The 17,917-nt window shown below is 46.3% G+C and overlaps 1 protein-coding gene across 11 annotated transcripts in view; it reads right to left on the bottom strand.

Moving 5' to 3' along the window:
• The window catches only part of LOC137571346 (uncharacterized), a 94,462-nt gene that overhangs the window by 34,626 nt on the left and 41,919 nt on the right, over nt 1–17,917 (bottom strand). For 9 of the 11 annotated variants that reach the window (XR_011031343.1, XR_011031341.1, XR_011031342.1 and 6 more), the window contains one exon: nt 5,437–5,489. Coding sequence is in view for 1 of the 11 variants with exons in the window: in XM_068280309.1 (XP_068136410.1) it covers nt 5,437–5,489 (53 nt within the window). In the remaining 10 variants the exon portion in view is untranslated. Of the gene's footprint in view, nt 1–5,436; nt 5,490–8,677; nt 9,117–17,917 lie in introns of those variants that run through there. The other 2 variants (XR_011031340.1, XR_011031339.1) reach the window with 2 other exon arrangements.

The following is a 17,917-nucleotide window of genomic DNA, read 5'->3' as shown; positions in this document are numbered from 1 at the left end:
ATAGATTTCAGAGTGAAATTTATTGGAAATCTATCTAAATGCATTATTGGAACATTAGATCCAATGTAACTTTATGGGCCATCGATCTGCTGGCAGCAGCAGATCGACCTAGATCTTCCATCCTGTCAGATAGATCAAATCCATCGAAATTGGCCACAAATCGATCGATTGATAGATTTGAAAGAATCGATTTTGATGGCTGAAATCGACCAGTGTATGGGCCCCTTAACCACCTTGGCGGTAATCACTCGCTCGGCTCGTCCATTGCCACCGCGGTGGATTTCTCAGGCCCCACTGGGCCGATTTTCGTAATTTTTGTTTTAAACACGCAGCTAGCACTTTGCTAGCTGCGTGCTATGTACGATCGCCACCGCCGCTCGCTGCTGATCCCCGACGCGTAACACGCCACCCCCCCTGCGAGACCCCTGCACAGCCTGGCCAATCAGAGCCAGGCAGTGCCTAGGGGTGGATCGGGACTCCCTCTGACGTCACAACGGCGATGACGTCATCACGATCGTCGTCATGGCGACGGGGAAGCCAAACAGGAAATCCCGTTCTGAACGGGAATTACTGTTTGCTCTGATCGCCGGAGGCGATCAGAAGGGGTGGGGGGATGCCGCTGCACAGCGGCTATCATGTAGCTAGCGCTAGGCTAGCTACATGATTTAACAAAAAAAAAAAAAAAATACTGCTGCGCCGCCACCCTGGCGCAATCAATAGAACGCCAGGGTGGTTAACACCTCCTGCATCACCAACTCGAAAGGTGCCCATTAATAGTACAATTTTTACTGAACAATCTTATTTTTGATCAGCTTATTCAGATCATATTATGTGAAAAAAAAAAAATCCGGTGGGCCAAATCAGTTTAAAAAACAACAACATTTTTTTTAAAATAATTTCTTTAACCTGCCTGGCGGTACACAGTTTCTGATGCTGCGTCCGCGGGGGGATTTTTTAACATAAAAGTTGTTTTAAATGCCTAAGATAGCACTTCGCTAGCTAAATATGCCCCCCAAGCCCTCCGGCACCCCTCTGATCCCCCCGACCGCCGCCAGTAATATTTACCCGTGCACTACTGGAGTGGTTCTTTAACAGACTGAGCAACTGCCATTCAGGCCTTTTTCACAGTGCGACGTTAAAGTCGCTTGTTGGAAAATGTTTTAACGTGGACTAACATACAGGAATAATAAGTCTGTGTAACATTCACAGTGCACACGTTGCATTTGTGTGTAACGTGTAGCATTATTAGAAAGTGCTGCATGCTGTGCGTTATACAAGTTATTAACTGCGGTGGACTGTTTGCACATGCTCAGTAATGACCTGGTAGCATACTTTTCATTGCCTGTATGCCCTACTGCAGTGGTCCTCAAACTAAGGCCCGTTGGCCGAATGCAGCCCCGAGGCTTTTTTACTGGCCCCCTACACACAAAATGTATTGCTTATAGATGCTGCCAGCTGCATCTTTAAATATGGGTGGGCCACATATAAAATAGCATTGCTGGCACCACCCATCCACATGGAAGCCAGAAAGCAGTCATTCGCTGGCTGCCAATCAAATTCCACATCAGGTGACACTGCTGTCGAGTTGGTCTGTATATTCTACCCCCCTATACTTCTATGTATACTCCGGCCCCTCAGCACTCTGAAGTATGTTGACCTGGCCCTCGACCAAAAAAGTTTGTGGACCCTTGCCCTACTGTATGCGACGATAACAGGGCATAGAGTTGCGTTGTGACATATTTGGGATGTTGCGTTGTTAGTTTGCATTGCGACTTTAACGTCGCATCAAAACGCAACGTCCCACTGTGAAAGTAGCCTTAGGGAATGCTTTGGAAAACAAAGAGAACCCTGTGGAGATGGACTAGTCCAAAACCTGTCAGTTGTGTCAGATTTTTACTGCTTGCGCTGTAGTGGTCCTTTAATGGTCACTTTATGAGATGATTTGTTAGAAACAGAGGTACATGGCTAATTACAGGACTACTACAACAGTCTGCTGAGGGGGTTTATCCCTCTCATAATGTACTCATAGCGCAGCATTTGCCTCCAATGCACAGATCACACACATACTGTACTTGTTTAGTCTATTGATTTCACTGGTGTAAGCATTTCAATCACTGAAAAGAGGAAGGTGGTGGTGTGAAATTCTGCTGGTGTCAGCGAAGGACACAGCTGGCCAGGACTCCATTACTAACTTAGTATGACTGAATTATGAAAGATCAGGCAAGTAAATTATCCATTGGAGACCAATCAGATCATATTTCTAGTGCAAGTCCAAGAATGAGTGCCAACAGCGGGCTGCTCCAGGCAATAACTTTTTCTCTAAAAATTAGGAGGATTCCCCCACATATTGCAGAGAAGGTATAGCAGTGTATCTTGAAGCAAACCTGAACTGAAAATAAACTCCAGGAAAAGGTTAATTTTGGGGTGGAGTTTAGGGTTTGGCAACAGGAAAGGCTATAGATTGGGTGGAGGTATACATTGGGGAGGTTAAAGGGCAACTGAAGTGAGAGGGATATGGAGGCTGCCATATTTATTTCCTTCTAAGCAATACCAGTTACCCAGCTATCCTGATGATCCTCTGCCTCTAAGGCCCCGTTCACATTACAAACGCGGATGGCCACGCATGCGGAACGCAACGCATGCGAACGCACGCCATCTGCGTTTGTGTGCGTTGCGTGGCTGATCTCATCACTGAAAAGTGAATGGGACAGCCATGCGTTTTTACAAAAAATGCGTGCAGCATGCGTTCCCGGACCGCACAGATCCGGAACGCAGGCAGTGTGAACATCAGACATTGCACTCTATGCAATGTCTGATGTCGTGCGTGTCGGCCACCTGCACGCGTTTCCAAAACGCGGCTGGAGACGCGTGCAGTGTGAACGGGGCCTAATACTTTCAGCCATAGACCCTGAACAAGCATGCAGCAGATCCGGTGTTTCTGAAAATTGTTGTCAAATCTGACAAGATTAGCTGCATGCTTGTTTCTGGTGTCATTCAGACACTACTACAGCCAAATAGATCTGCAGGGCTACCAGGTAACAGGTATTGTGTAAAAAGAATAAAAATATGGCAGCCTCAATTCACTTCAGAGGTACAGACTAACCAGCAAGCTCATGGTGACCCAGAACTCATTGGAGTGTGTAAGGGACTACAATGGTCTTAACAGCCCACTTACTAAGATGTTCAGAAAAATAAAAGTTTGCTTTCCTAAAACAGAAAGAATTTGCGATAATTCAGGTTGGAGTGAGCTTGAGATGTCTCCCAGAGCAACACTGCTGAATATATGCAAATAAACCATTGTGCCCTTAGGGCTCTTTCACACTACAGGCAGCGGTGAAAGGCTAAAACGCTGCGTTTTGGCTGCAGGCGTTTTGAAGGCGTTTTAACGCCTCTACATTACAGTCAACTGTAATGAGAAACGCCGCGGTAGGCCCAGAAAAAGCGCCTGGGAGCGTTGAAATGCAACGCTCCAAAACGCAGCGTTTAGTGTGAATGGTAAAATGAAAGTCTATGGACTTTCTTTTACCTAGGAAAACGCCAACTTCGGCCGTGGCGTTAAAACGCCGAAAAAGCCCTCTGGTGTGAAAGGGCCCTTAGAAGCTAAACACACCTCCAGAACCGCTGGAATGCAATGATGTGTCAGCTTGTTAATTTGTACAGAGCCATAATAATCCAACATGCATACAGACTGTTTCGGATTGTTTGATCCTCATCAGTGCATGGCATGGATTAATTTGGCTCCCATTCACTTCAGTTGTCCTTTAAGGATGGGATACTAGCACGGACTAATGCCAAAAAAGTTAGGGTAACGCGTGAGCAATGGTAAGGTGGGGAAATTAGAGTTTTGCATTAGGATTAGGTTCTTTTGGATGGAAGTTAGGTGACAGGATGGGGTAAGGCCTGGAACCCACTGAAATCCGCAAATGCAAAACGCAACCGCTAGCGTTTTGCATGAGCGGTTTGCAAGCGGATTCATGCGAGTTTTCGGTCGCGTTTTGCAACAGTGTATTTTTTTCCTCAGCGGTTGTGTAGCGTTTTGCGTTTTTATCCTGATTGGTCCTGTGAATTATTTTTAATTTTGTTACAGTGTGCTGAACCGCAAAACGCTAGCAAAACCGCTCAGTTTAGGTTTTGCTGAGCGTTTCTGCTAGCGTTTCAATACTTTACATTGAAGCGCTAACGCTCCCAAAATGCTGCAGGTCCTGCGTTTGCGTTTCTGGGAAACGCAAACGCTCCTGTGGAAGTTGCCCCATCCATTAACATCAGCTGAGCGTTTTGGCAAAACGCTAGCGTATCGCAGCGCTGCCAAAATGCTCAAAAAAACGCTCTTGTGGGTTCCAGCCCTTAATGTTAGGAGGGGAGGTTAGAGTTAAGTGTAATGAAGGGGTTTATGTTGAGTCTGAAGTAAAGTATCAGGGAGGAGCTTTCACAATAATTATACCAATCATGGTTGGGTAAATAATGGCAGGAAGTGCTAAGACCATTGTTGAAAAAATAGCAAAAGCCCTCATAGCAGAGTATTTGTAACCACGCTACCAAACTTAAAATGGCGTCGGGCAGTTAGGCGCAGGGCGAGTTGAATGACGGCTGCCCTTGCTGCTGCCAAAATTCCCGATGATACTATCCGCCCTCCGAGTCATATCAACTCGGGGTGTGTGTTTTAATGCAGGGTCCAGCATTGCTATAGCCACGCCGATACTAGGTGCAACGTTGCGTGCAGAGTTGAGCTGCTTCGTGTTACCAGTACTCTGACCAATGGCATTCTTCATCTGCCAATGGCTGAGGCAATGCAATCCTCCAGCTTCAGTTAAAGGGAATGTCCGAGGCGGTACTAAAAAAAAAACAATGAATAAAAACAACTTACCCGGGGCTTCCTCCAGCCCTTGGCAGCCGTTCTGTGCCTTCGCCACAGCTCCGCTCCCAGCTGGTGGCCCGGGGGTCCCCTCAGGACAACTGCAAGGGGCGGTAGGAAGCCCCTGGTAAGTAGATTTTTTTTAAGTACCTCAGACATTCCCTTTAAGACCCGTTCCCACCATGCAATTTTTCCAGCGAGGTTTCGTGACAGATGACCATTTTCATTGGTATGGTGCAACATATTGTAACACCGTTTAGCTTAAATTAGTTAAGCGATGTTTAACGACGTGTGGCGATCACGACAGGCATAACAGTCACGATCACTGACCATCGTTCTGATCCCCGTAGACTCATATAGCACCCGTTGTGTGCCGTCTTGTGTACTCACAGCAGGAGACAGATAGAGGAACGATCGTTCGTCAGATCGTGTGATAGTTTCTTCTCCTGGATAAATAGCTTTAGAGACAAGAGACTGACTCCAGAACTGTTCCATCTCTTAGCCACACCCATAATTCTCTGATGATTTACCCAACAATTTAGAGCACTTTCCTTAAAGATTAATAAGAAGGTGTGTGTACTTACTTTGGCAAGTTGTTGTTTTCAATATCCAGAACACCTCTGGCCACCGGTCCCTCCTGCAATAATTAAGACATTGTAATAAAAAAGTGCAAGAACAGCCAGGTATCAAGTATCACATTACTGACATCATCATGGCATAGTGAGAAATCTCCACCACCTCTTCTTACAGTTATAGTTAGTTATCGTTGGAATATCGTTTTTTTCAGGGGGTGGGGGGCTAAATAGAGGGAACCTGTAGCAAAAAAAAATTGCCCCTAGGAGGTACTTACCTGAGGAGGAGAGAGCCTCTGGATCTTAAAGGAGGTTTTCCCCCATCCTCCTCTGCAGCCCCCGTTCAAAAGTCTGCTTGTCGACTAGCTCCATCCCACTCGGCTCTCTTCGGATTGGGCCCGTAGTACAGCGTCTGCGCAGTAGCATGGACCCGATTGAGCTTAGCTATTTCTGCTGGACAGTGGTAGTGGGCATGTGCACGGATGCCACACTTTGGGGGTCCCATCACTGGAAGAGGCTGGCAGAGAACGATAGAGGATGCCTTTTGAGGATCCAGAGGTTTCCTCCTCCCGTGTTAAGTATCAATATATATGCACTGCAAACCTCCTGGGTTTGCCTTAACTCCCTTGTATGTTATTTTGATGTGGAAGAAAATTAGAGAGCCTGGAGGAAAATCAGGTAAACATTGGCAAAGATAAAAAAGAAAAAATTCCATACAGATAGTGCATACCTCCCAACTTTATGAGACAAAAAAAGAGACACTTTAGAGAATCTGTATTGTTAAAAATCGCACAATAGTAAACATACCAGTGTGTTAGGCAGAGGCGGCCTTACAGTACGCGGGGCCTGGGGCGAGTGTCATATGCGGGGCCTAGAGACACATATCCTGTGGATACATACATTCTGTATATGCGCACATGCGCACACACACACACACACACACACACACACACAGATATGCTGTGGAAACGCACACACTATGGAAAAATACACACTCTGTATAGGTTTGATAGGTAGGTGCCCCATTGTGGGTGTGGTCACACATTTTACATTTTTTAGGCTACATTAGTGGATGCAACAGGTTATTTCAGATCCCTTTATTAGCAGAAACCCCAATCGATAAATGCAGCCACTGTGTGCCCCCAATAGACAAATGCCTCCACCGTGTGACCACAATAGACAAAGGCCACCACCATGTCCCCTCCAATAGACAAATGCCACCACCATGTCCCCTCCATTAGACAAATTCCACCACCATGTCCCATCCATTAGACTAATGCAGTCACCATGTGCACCCAATAGACAAATGTAGCCACCATATGCCTTTAATAAAGAAATGCAGCAACCACATGCCCCAAATTGACAAATGCAAAAAGGAAAAGGAAAAATTGTACTCTACAAGACAGAAAAAACAAGTCACAATCCCAGCAAAACCCACACCCAGTGCTTTATATATGTTACGGCCAGAACCCGAAGTGTGGCCACTTCGGGTTCTGGCCGGCCAATGTGCGAAGTAGCCGCAGCGCAGCGGCCAATGTCAGAAATGTAATCTTTACACTTATTTTACAGCCGTCTCGCTGCGGCCAAATGTATTAAAAGTTGCTTAATTTAATTAAATATAGCCGGCGGCAATGTGATAGATGAAGCCGCCGGCTTTCGCACTGCCTCCTCCTCCTCTCCTCCTCCCCCCGCCTCTCTCCTCTCCCTGCCTTCCATACAATACGAAGCCGCCGGGAGAGTCGTTCGTCGCGGCAGGAGAGCAGAGCGGGGAGGCTGCAGACATTGCTTCTGCCAGCACCCGCTCTGCAGGAACGGCAGGATTCCCCTGCCGCGACGAACGACTCTCGGGGACACGCGTGTCCCCGCCCGGCTGCTCCGTATGTCGTATAGGAGGCAGGGAGAGGAGGAGGAGGCAGTGCGAAAGCCGGCGGCTTCATCTCATTGCCGCCGGCTATATTTAATTAAATTAAGCAACTTTTAATACATTTGGCCGCAGCGAGACGGCGGTAAAATAAGTGTAAACATTACATTTCTAACATTGGCCGCTGCGCTGCGGCCACTTCGCACATTGGCCGGCCAGAACGCGAAGTGGCCACACTTCGGGTTCTGGCCGTAACATATACACACAAGTCAGTCATTCACTGATCCATAAGATGAATGGTATACAAACATTTTATACTTAACTGGGTCTTCCCCCAGCCCCCTGTAGGTTGTTGTATCACTTAATGTGCATACAGTCCCATCCGTTCCTCCGCTGCCCAACCTGGTAGTTGGGGACTATTGTGCATGCACTGCCCTGGCCATACTTGTGCTTGGTCTTGTTCCAATGGCCAGGAGCGTTCATCGCCTTCTAACTGTGCAGGCTCAGAGCACTACCATCCATGGGAACTAGACAAAGCACACGCATGGCCAGGGCCACACATGCACAGTAGTCTCTGAGCATCACAGTGGGCAGCGGAGGAATGGTCAGAACTGGACGCACACTGAGGGCTCGTTCCCACTGTTGCGACGCGATTTCGGCCGCATTCCGACGCTTGTAAAAACGCATGCGGATGCGTTTCCACATGCGTTTTTACCCGCGATTTCGCCTGCGATTTCGCATGGCAGGGTGCCATGCGAAATTAACCATGACACTGCCAGGGCTAAATAAAATTGAAAAAGGTGCGAAATCGCACGCGAAATCGCGGGTAAAAACGCATGTAACAAACGCATGCGTTTTTACTATTAAATACATTAGCGGCGATTCGCACGGATTCCCGACGCAGGCGAAATCGTTGGCTCTTTTGTGCGTTTTTTTCACGCTGAAAAAAAACGCACCTCAACAACGCTACAGTGGAAACAGGCCCATCCACTTGTATTACATGTGCGGATCTGCATGCGTTGGACGCATGCAGATTCGCGATAGTGGAAACGAGCCCTGAGGGAGCCCACAGCATACTGGGGGCTGGAGGAAGATCAGGTCAATAGAAATTAATCATAGTATAAAAGCTTGTGTACCATTCATGTCACGCACACTTTAAAACTATACCAGCTGTACATAAAGCAAACCTCTATACATTACACACCAGGCATTGCAAAGGGTAAGGGTATATTTCAGGGAACTCATGGAAATGTCTATCATAAACATATACCGGAAATAAGTCTATTATAAATAAGATCTGATAGGCATCATGTAGCAGCAGCAGCAGCAGTGTTGTGCAGCTCACTGATTTTTAGTTTGCTGAGTGTTTCCTTATCTGGTGCACTTAATTACCTCTGGCTGCCCTTCAGAGCTGAAAGGGTTACACTAATTACAGGTCCGTAGGAGATCTGACTCACAGCCTGTGCAGTACGGGGCTGGATGCAGGGAATTGTGCTGTGACCCAGCTATCACTGTTTTCCTTGTGTGCTGCTGATAGAGTTGCCCCTGTCTGCCATGTGAGCTGTGGGGAGTCTGGGGACTAGTGATGGGTCGTTCGCGAACGAGCCGGCTCTAAGAGCCGGCTCTTTGAAGTGAATCAGAGGAGCCGATGCTCACTCTGAGAAGAGCCGATGCCTCAGCCGCCCCTTTTAGCTCTGATTTGCTCCGTAATAAAGGGCGCTGAGGCATTCTGGGAGATGTAGTCCTCCTCTTGCAGCTTGTAGAAGTGTTTGGGGCGGAGCAGAGCAGTAGCAGGAGGGATTGCCTCAGTCAGAGTAGTCTGGAGTTGGCATGGAGACGGGGGCGGGGCTTTAAATCCGATTCTGAGTGGTGTCCAGTGATATTTAATGAAGCCGATTCAGAGCCGTAAGAGCCGGCTCTTTAATGGGAGCCGATTCTCTGAGAAGAGCCGGAATTCCCATCACTACTGGGGACATGTTCTTCTTCTTTCCCAGAACGCGGGCTGCAGCTGCCACAAACTTGTTGTGGGGGCGGGTCGGGCACGGCTGCCTCACTCATTTCTATTGGCTGGAGGGAGGAGCAGGGATTAGTGACTGACTGGAGTGGAGCAAGGGAAGGGAAGGAGAAGGAGCCTAGAGATTAGCCTATGCGGCCGCTCAGGACGTAACTGCGGTGCGCACATGAGTACATTAGAGCAGGGAATAGGTCTGCTGGGTGCGGGGCCTTCTTCAGACGCGGGGCCTGGGGCGATTGCCCCACTTGCCCCCCCCAAAGGCCGGCTCTGGTGTTAGGGGACATCTCCTATTCCCCTCTGTCACAATTTCGCCGCTTCCCGCCGCATTAAAAGTAGTCAAAAACATTTTAAAAAGTTTGTTTATAAAAAACAGGAAGTAGGTTGATGTACCAAAACAGGAAGTAGGTTGATGTACAGTATGTCCACACATAGAAAATACATCCATACACAAGCAGGCTGTATACAGCCTTCCTTTTGAATCTCAAGAGATCATTTGTGTGTTTACCTATTTCCCCTGCAGCTCTCATCCACTGAAGAGTAACAGGCTGATTGTTTCTTCCTGCAGACAGCTCTGTGTCTGTAATTCCTCAGTATGTGATAACCCAGCCAGCTCAGAGGATGATTTATCCAGCTTGTAAAAGGCAGCTCTCTTCTCTCACTGATAAGAGAGCAGAGAGGCTGCCTAATGTAAATAACACACACGGAAGTGTGCATAGAGGGGCGTGGAGGGGGAGGGGGCGTGCATAATAGATCAACAACACTGAAGAGTTGGCAACTTTCCAGACACAGGGTGACAAATCCGACAGAGGAAAGATAAGTTGATTTTTTACAGAGACGGTGATCATAGAAAGTGCTGCAGTAAGCCAGAGCACATTACAATAGGTTTAGGAACTTGTAGGATAGTAGAAAAAAGGATGACATTTTTGTTACAGTCTCTTTAAGACACACCTCTGCCACACCCCTAGTCACGCCCCCACCACACACCCTAGTTACTGATAACAGAAAGAACTCAGAAGCAAAAGGACAAACTTTTAAAACTCAAACCATACTGGTCCTCTTTATCATCAATCGTTCTTAATTTTAACATTTAAAAATAAGAAATATATCAATTTAAATTAAATAAATAATAACATTTAGAGTATATTAACCGGTTCAGCACCACAGTCCGAAAATCTTATGCATCCGAGCAACGTTCACCTCCTATTCATTCGCCTATAACTTTATTGCTACTTATCACAATGAATTGATCTATATCTTGTTTTTCCCGCCACTAATTAGGCTTTCTTTGGGTAGTACATTTTGCTAAGAATTATTTTTTTCTAAATCTATTTTAACAGGAAGATTAAGAAAGAAATGAAAAAAATTCATTATTTCTCAGTTTTTGGCCATTATAGTTTGAAATTAATATACGCTACCGTAATTAAAACTCATGTATTTTATTTGCCCATCTGTCCCGGTTATTACACCGTTTAACCGATGTCCCTATCACAATTTATGGTGCCGATATTTCATTTAGAAATAAAGGTGCATTTTTTCAATTTGCGTCCATCACTATTTATAAGCTTATAATTTTAAATAATATAATAACATATTCTCTTGACATGCATATTTAAAAAGTTCAGACCCTTGGGTAACTATTTATGTTGTTTTTGTTTTTTTTAATTGTATTTTTTATTTTTTAATTAAAAAAAGTGTATGTGGGTAACTTTTGGTGTGGGAGGGAAACTGCTAATTTTAAATGTAAAATAATATTTTTTTTTTAATTAAAAATGTATGTGGGTGCAGTTTACTATTTGGCCACAAGATGGCCACAGTGAAAAAAGTCCTGGATGCGAACGATCTCGCATCCAGGAACTAAAATGCTGGGGAGAAGTATCCTGGGGGCAGAAATACCGTGCTCTCTGGAGAGAAAGCGTCGGTATTTCTGCGGGGAAGTTAGATCGGCAGCAGCAGTGCCTATTTGGACGAGGAAGCTCGTCCAGATAGGCCGAACTGGTTAAACACATTTATAAGTATAAAAATACAAATATTTACATAGATCTGTACATGAGTTCTGAAAGAGGGACAAATGAGGGATAAAGAGGGACAGAGGGATTTGGTTCCAAAAGAGGGACTGTTCCTCTGAAAAAGGGACAGTTGGGAGCTATGATTAGTGATATATTAGAAGCCCATGGCACATATGCAATTTAGGGCTCGTTTCCAGTAGTGCGGCGTGCGACTCGCAGACGCACGCCGGCACTGAGCGGGATCGCAGGCGAATCCCATGAGCCGTGCCATGCACGGCTATGGGATTCGCAGCCTCCGCCGCAAATTCTGCGGGGGGTTTCGGCCGAATCGCTCCCGCAAGCGATTCGGCCGCGGCGCCGTTATCCCCTATGGCAGAGTTTCCCCGTGCGATTCATGTGCGGGGAAACTCTGCGGAATCGCGGCAGAAATGCGATAGTGGAAACGGGCCCTAACTTTTTCACCTGAGTTTTCTCCTAGGTGATATTTTCAAAACTTGTAAATAAAATACCTTTTAACCTCCCTGGCCGTAGTCCCAAGCTATTCTTGGGCTAGCCGCCGGGAGCTCTATGCAGAGTATAGCGCGCAGCGATAGCTTTTACTCACCTCCTGGGGGATCCAGATGTCAGTAGCCGTTCTCCTTTCTGTCCTCTGAGGCTCTGAATTAGGGCTCGTTTCCACTATAGCGAATCCGCGTGCGGGCACCGCATGCGGATTCGCATAGGCAATACAAGTGGATGGGATTGTTTCCACTTGTGCGTCGTGCGGGTGCGTTTTGTTGTGCGGGGGAAATCTGCAGATTTCGCGTGCGGCTGGAATGCGGACAAATCGCCCGCAATGCTTTTAATAGGGAAATCGCATGCGGCTTTGTCATGCGGTTTTCGTGTGCGATTTCGCATGTAATGTTATGGAAATTTACACAGGTAGTGACATGGTTAAATTCGCCTACTTCTTAGCCATGCAAAATCGTATGCGAAATCGCGGGGAAAACAGCATGCGGAAACGCATCCGCATGCGATTTCGTCCACGGTGGAATCCAGGCGATTCCGCACCGCAACAGTGGAAACGAGCCCTAGCTCTGGTGAGATCGCTGTCAATAATCTCACCAAAGTTTTACAGTGCCACCCAGAGGACAAAGGTAAAATTGCAACGTTGGAGCCCAGGGAGGTGAGTCAGAGCAGAGGCTGTTGCTGGCGTTCTCGCAGCATGATTTTTTTCCTGATTTTAGGGTCTGAAACCTTTTAAAAATATCCTAAAATCGTAATAATCATACCGCCAGGGGGGTTAAACCACCAGCAAGCAAACAAATACTCAAAATAATTTTAATAGTACTTTGTATCAGGGATGGTCGTAGTCAGCCAACTTCGCTACGCTGGAACTACGCGTATTATTACGCAAATACGCTTCACAATCTATGGCTATGAAATCAGAAACTTCGCTACGTTTGCATTACATAGACTACGCGTTAAAATACGCAAGCTTCGCGTAGTGCGAAGCGTAGTTGATGCGACCGCTTATGCCCTTATGCGGAAAAATTTCCGCAATAATCTGCTACCTATGTGCATAAATAAACTAATATAAGCGTACATTCCACCTTCCAATGCGGAATTGTATGCGTATAAAAGGGCAATAATATTTCTGCGCATGCGCAATGATCCATATAGATGCAGTTACCGCACGCGTAGTTGACTTAGCAATACATACGTCAACTACGCGTAGCGGGCGAAGCTTCGCATAGCGGGACTACGACTACGCAGAAATGCATACGTGTAGTTCTTAAACTTCGCGTATGAACTACGATGCGTAGTTGCGTACTACGACGCGTAGATTCGTGCTGGCGTAGTTTACGAGCAACCCGGCTTTGTATCTACTTTTTGATACTTTTTCCATTACAAAGTGCTAAAAGTTTATCCTAAATCAAAGATGAAAAATTATCTCCTAGGAGAAAACTCAGGAGAAAAAGTGAATTGCATATGGGCCCTTCAGTTACTTCTGAGGAGTCAACTAATCCTTGTTAACCACTACGGTAACTAGAAATATCCTACAACCTTTTTATTAGATCCTGTGGATGTCTATGTCTTTTTGTGGATTTTTGCAATAAGGTTATCCGCCTTTCTACGAACTCATCTAAAGTCTGACCCTTCTGCTGTTCTTTTTATTAGGGTTGTCTAGATAGAACACGGATATGTGGCAGCCTCTGCCAGATTTTTCTTCCTGTCTGATGTCACCATGTCTGCCTTCCTCTATTCCTGTCCTTACCCCTTTTTTAACCTTCCTGGCGGTAAGCCCGAGCTGAGCTCGGGCTATGCCGCCGGAAGGCACCGCTCAGGCCCCGCTGGGCCGATTTGCATAATTTTTTTTTTGCTGCACGCAGCTAGCACTTTGCTAGCTGCGTGCAGTGCCCGATCGCCGCCGCTACCCGCCGATCCGCCGCGCCGCAGCCGCCCCCCCCCAGACCCCGTGCGCTGCCTGGCCAATCAGTGCCAGGCAGCTCTATGGGGTGGATAGGAATCCCCTTTGACGTCACGACGTCGGTGACGTCATCCCGCCCCGTCGCCAACGGGATCTCTTGATCGCCGATCGCCGGCGGCGATCGGAGGGGCTGGGGGGATGCCGCTGACTTTGTCTCGCTACATGAAAAAAAAAAAAATTTAAAAAAAAAGATTTGCTGCCCCCTGGCGATTTTTTAGCAAACCGCCAGGAGGGTTAATTACATTTCTGTCTCTGTGACAAAAGCTCACAGTCAGGAACATCCAGAAGTGTTCCTAAATAGGACTTGGACAGCCCTAATATGCCTATTCAGCAGGAATGGTTAGTATTGCTGTTATGATGTTTGCTAGCTGTGTCCGTTGTTAAGGAGTCTCTCACTTCCTCTTCTGATGGTTAGGCATTTGTCATGCAACATCCAGCAAAAATCCAGGGAAGGAAAAAGGAAGGAAGTATTTCAGACTTCATAACATTATGGGAAGTTCTGATTAACGTATTGTTATGTTGATTGCTATAAAATGAGCACAAAGTTTGAAAGTCCACTATATTGATAAATTAATAGTAGCCATACATCTAGTGGGCCACAGACTGGTAATTTATACACTTTGGCACAGCCGCGAGGCGGCGGATGGTTGCATCGATTGTTGGGAAATTGGACACCGTTCCTGCCACACATCCGACCAACCAACTTTGGCCTGACATCTTGCAGCATGTGCTATCGACTAATGCTGCATACACACTTGAGATAAAAGTCTTTGGAAAAGGCAAGATCAAAGACCAATTTTACCCCATTCCATGTAGTATGAGAGCCAGACCTTCACAGTCTTTTCTATGGAGCTGAACTCCCCATCAGCTAAAATCTTTGCAAGATGCTGCACACACAGATGCTGCACACACTCAAAAGATCATTATCTGCAAAAGATCTCTTCCTGCAAAAGATCCATTCCTGCAAAATGCATTCATAGTCTATGATATCTGCAGATCCTCATACACACCTTGTTTAACAGACTTCATCTGCATATCTCGCAATCATCTGCAGATCTGAAAATCCATCCTGGTGGATCTGATCTGCAGATGATTGCCTGTTAAACAAGGTGTGTATGATGATCTGCAGATCTCATAGCCTATGAATGCATTTTGCAGGAAGAGATCTTTTGCAGATAATGATCTTTTGAGTGTGTACGGGCATCTTTGTGTGCAGCATCTTGCAAAGATTTTATCTGATGGGGAGTGCAGCTCCATAGAATAGACTGTGTAGAGTATGGCTCTCATACTACATGGAATGGGGTAAAATTGGTCTGTGATCTTGCCTTTTCCAAAGACTTTTATCTCAAGTGTTTATGCAGCATAAGCAACCAATTTTGGTCAGGCATGCACTTGGCAGCACCGACTTTAAAGAGACTCTGAAGCGAGAATAAATCTTGCTTCAGAGCTCATAGTTAGCAGGGGCACGTGTGCCCCTGCTAATCCACCGCAATAGCGCCGCTAAACGGGGGTCTCTTCACCCCCAAACCCCCCACTGCGACACTTGGTCGCAGACTTGGTCGCTCCTGGAGGCAGGGCTAACGGCTGCAGCCCAGCCTCCAGTCGCGTCTATCAGCGGCGCATCGCCGCCTCTCCCCCGCCCCTCTCAGTGAAGGAAGACTGAGAGGGGCAGGGGAGAGGCGGAGATACGCGCTGACAGACGCGCGTGGGGCAGGGCTGCGGCGGTTAGCCCTGCCCCAACCAGGAAGCGCTCCCCCGCTGAAAGGAGGGGATTTGGGGGATCAGGGACCCCCGTTAAGCCGCGGGATAGCGGCGGTTTAGCTATGAGGTCTGAAGCGAGATTTATTCTCGCTTCAGACTCTCTTTAATCCAATTTGATTATAATAATCGAATTGGATGGTCGATCGGCTGACACACAATGTGCTCTGGACTGTGAAGATAGACTTTCAAATTAAACATTATTGAGAATCTTGGATCTCGTATGAGAGCACAGAGCCCTGTATGTAGCGCTGTGACCCCTGAAAGTGAAAGTAAGCCATTAGGGCTTCAGGGGGGTCAGGGAGCAGCAGTGATAGGTGCTACTTGATCCAGCTTGGACCCCCCCCCCTGGGTGGAGCAGACGTGGGCGTGTGCGGCAGTGATGCCTGCAGATCTAGCGCTCGTTTTCTTAGCTGGGCCTTGTTAACTAGTAACTGTATGATCAATTTAGTGAGTGTTTGCACATTTTAAGATCTTTCCTCACCCTTTCCTGTCCCTGATTTAAATTCTTAAAATTTAACACGGGTGATCTCAGATGCAGCTCTGCAGAATTTTTGTATACTGTACTCATTGTTCCCAGAATACTGTGGGAGGAGAAATCTGCACAGCTAATCAGCCTAGGCTGTGACATTACTGGTAGGGCGGGGCTATGAAAAGCAATTTATAGATATAGGAAGTGTTCCTGATGCTAAAACCAGGATAATTAAAATAAAGTGGGTATCCTGAATAATTTACTACACTGACTTCACTAAATGCAACTGCATTTCCTCTTTGAAGTACAATTCTGATTTTGCTAAACATTTGCTCTTAATACTGCACAAGTCTTTTATGTCATTAATTGTAAGTAAACCCAGACTGAAAGCCCAGATTGCAAGCATGAAATCTGTACTCGGTTTGCAGGCAGCTCAGGTAATTTCCTCTTCCTGCATGAGTAATGATCTGCACAGAGCAGAAACAATACTTACTTGTATTCCACATCTGCACCAAATGATTAATTGGTATCAGTTCTGACATTTTCAATCTGCCAGTCTTTGCTTGGCTTGTGTTGGAGTGGCTACTGTTTCATATGTACAAAACCAATGTGTAGAGCTGAACTGTAGGGATTACTTATTGCTCAACGAAAGTTTAGTTTCAGATTAGGATTCAAAGACTATTTTTTCTTATTCTTACTCAACCTACAGGAAGCATGAGTCAGATCCCAGCAGCTAAGGACACCCGTGAGTTCACCACTGCTCCAGACTGCATTCAAGTCTTCAGTGTTCTAATTAAAGTAGCTGACGGGGCAGAGAAAGCCTTCCTGCTTTGTCACTGGATTTCTAAACCGTTCCTCCACCGTTATCCGGTCACACTGTGATTCACTTAAGGCAGATGAGTATTTTTAGAAACTTTAAGCATGTTTATTACACACGCTCTAGTCAGAATGTGATATGCTTCAAACTGTGCTTATTCCCCTAGGAGCCTTAAATAAACTGGACTGAGGAAGTTGTTAAAGGGGAACTGAAGAGAGAGGGATATGAAGGCTGTCATGTTTTTTTTCCTTTTAATCAATACCAGTTGCCTGGCAGCCCTGCTGGTCTATTTCTCTGCAGTAGTATCTGATTAAAACCAGAAACAAGCATGCAGCTAGTCTTGTCAGATCAGACTTATAAGTCTGAACCACTGAAACACCTGATCTGCTGCATGCTTGTTCAGGGGCTATGGCTAATAGTATTAGAGGCAGATGATCAGCAGGGCTGCCAGGCAACTGGTATTGTCTAAAAGGAAATAAACATGACAGCCTCCATATATCTCTCTCTCTTCAGTTCCCCTTTAAAGTGAACCTCCAGACTAAAAATCTACTCGGCAGCACTGAAAAGGCTTGGTGTTTCTTTAACGGTTTCACAGCATCTGAACTTTATTTTTCATATCCAAGCCTCATTTTTGGCTGCACAGAAGCTAAGGTCCACCCCATCAAAGAAAACTGCCAGGGCATTTTTCCCCTGATACTGTGCAGAGCATGTTGGGATTTCTGATGTTGATGTTCTTGTTGCCGTGCAACTGGGAAGGTTGATCAGGACACAGGACAGCTGGAACTGTCTCATTCTCCCTGTCACCTCCTTTCAACTAAAAAGATGGCTGCCCTCATGAAATCACAAACATTTGCCTGTTCTTTTAAAACAGGGTGGGTAAAGGTGCGTACACATGCACTACTATAAGGAACGATGGGTCCGTCAGACCCTCCCGCTGGGCAGGCGTTCCAGCGACAGTAGAGCGTGTGTACAGTCGGTCGCCTGCCCAGCGGGAGGGTCTGACGGACCCGTCGTTTCTTATAGTAGTGCGTGTGTACGCACCTTAAGAGAATATATTACCCATCTATTTTAATTAACATAACTAATGTAACTTAA

This window comes from Hyperolius riggenbachi, chromosome 4, assembly GCF_040937935.1.
Source record: "Hyperolius riggenbachi isolate aHypRig1 chromosome 4, aHypRig1.pri, whole genome shotgun sequence".
In the NCBI taxonomy this organism is placed as follows: domain Eukaryota; kingdom Metazoa; phylum Chordata; class Amphibia; order Anura; family Hyperoliidae; genus Hyperolius; species Hyperolius riggenbachi.
Note: the sequence above shows the minus strand (reverse complement) of the source record. Positions and strands in the feature narration are given on the sequence as shown.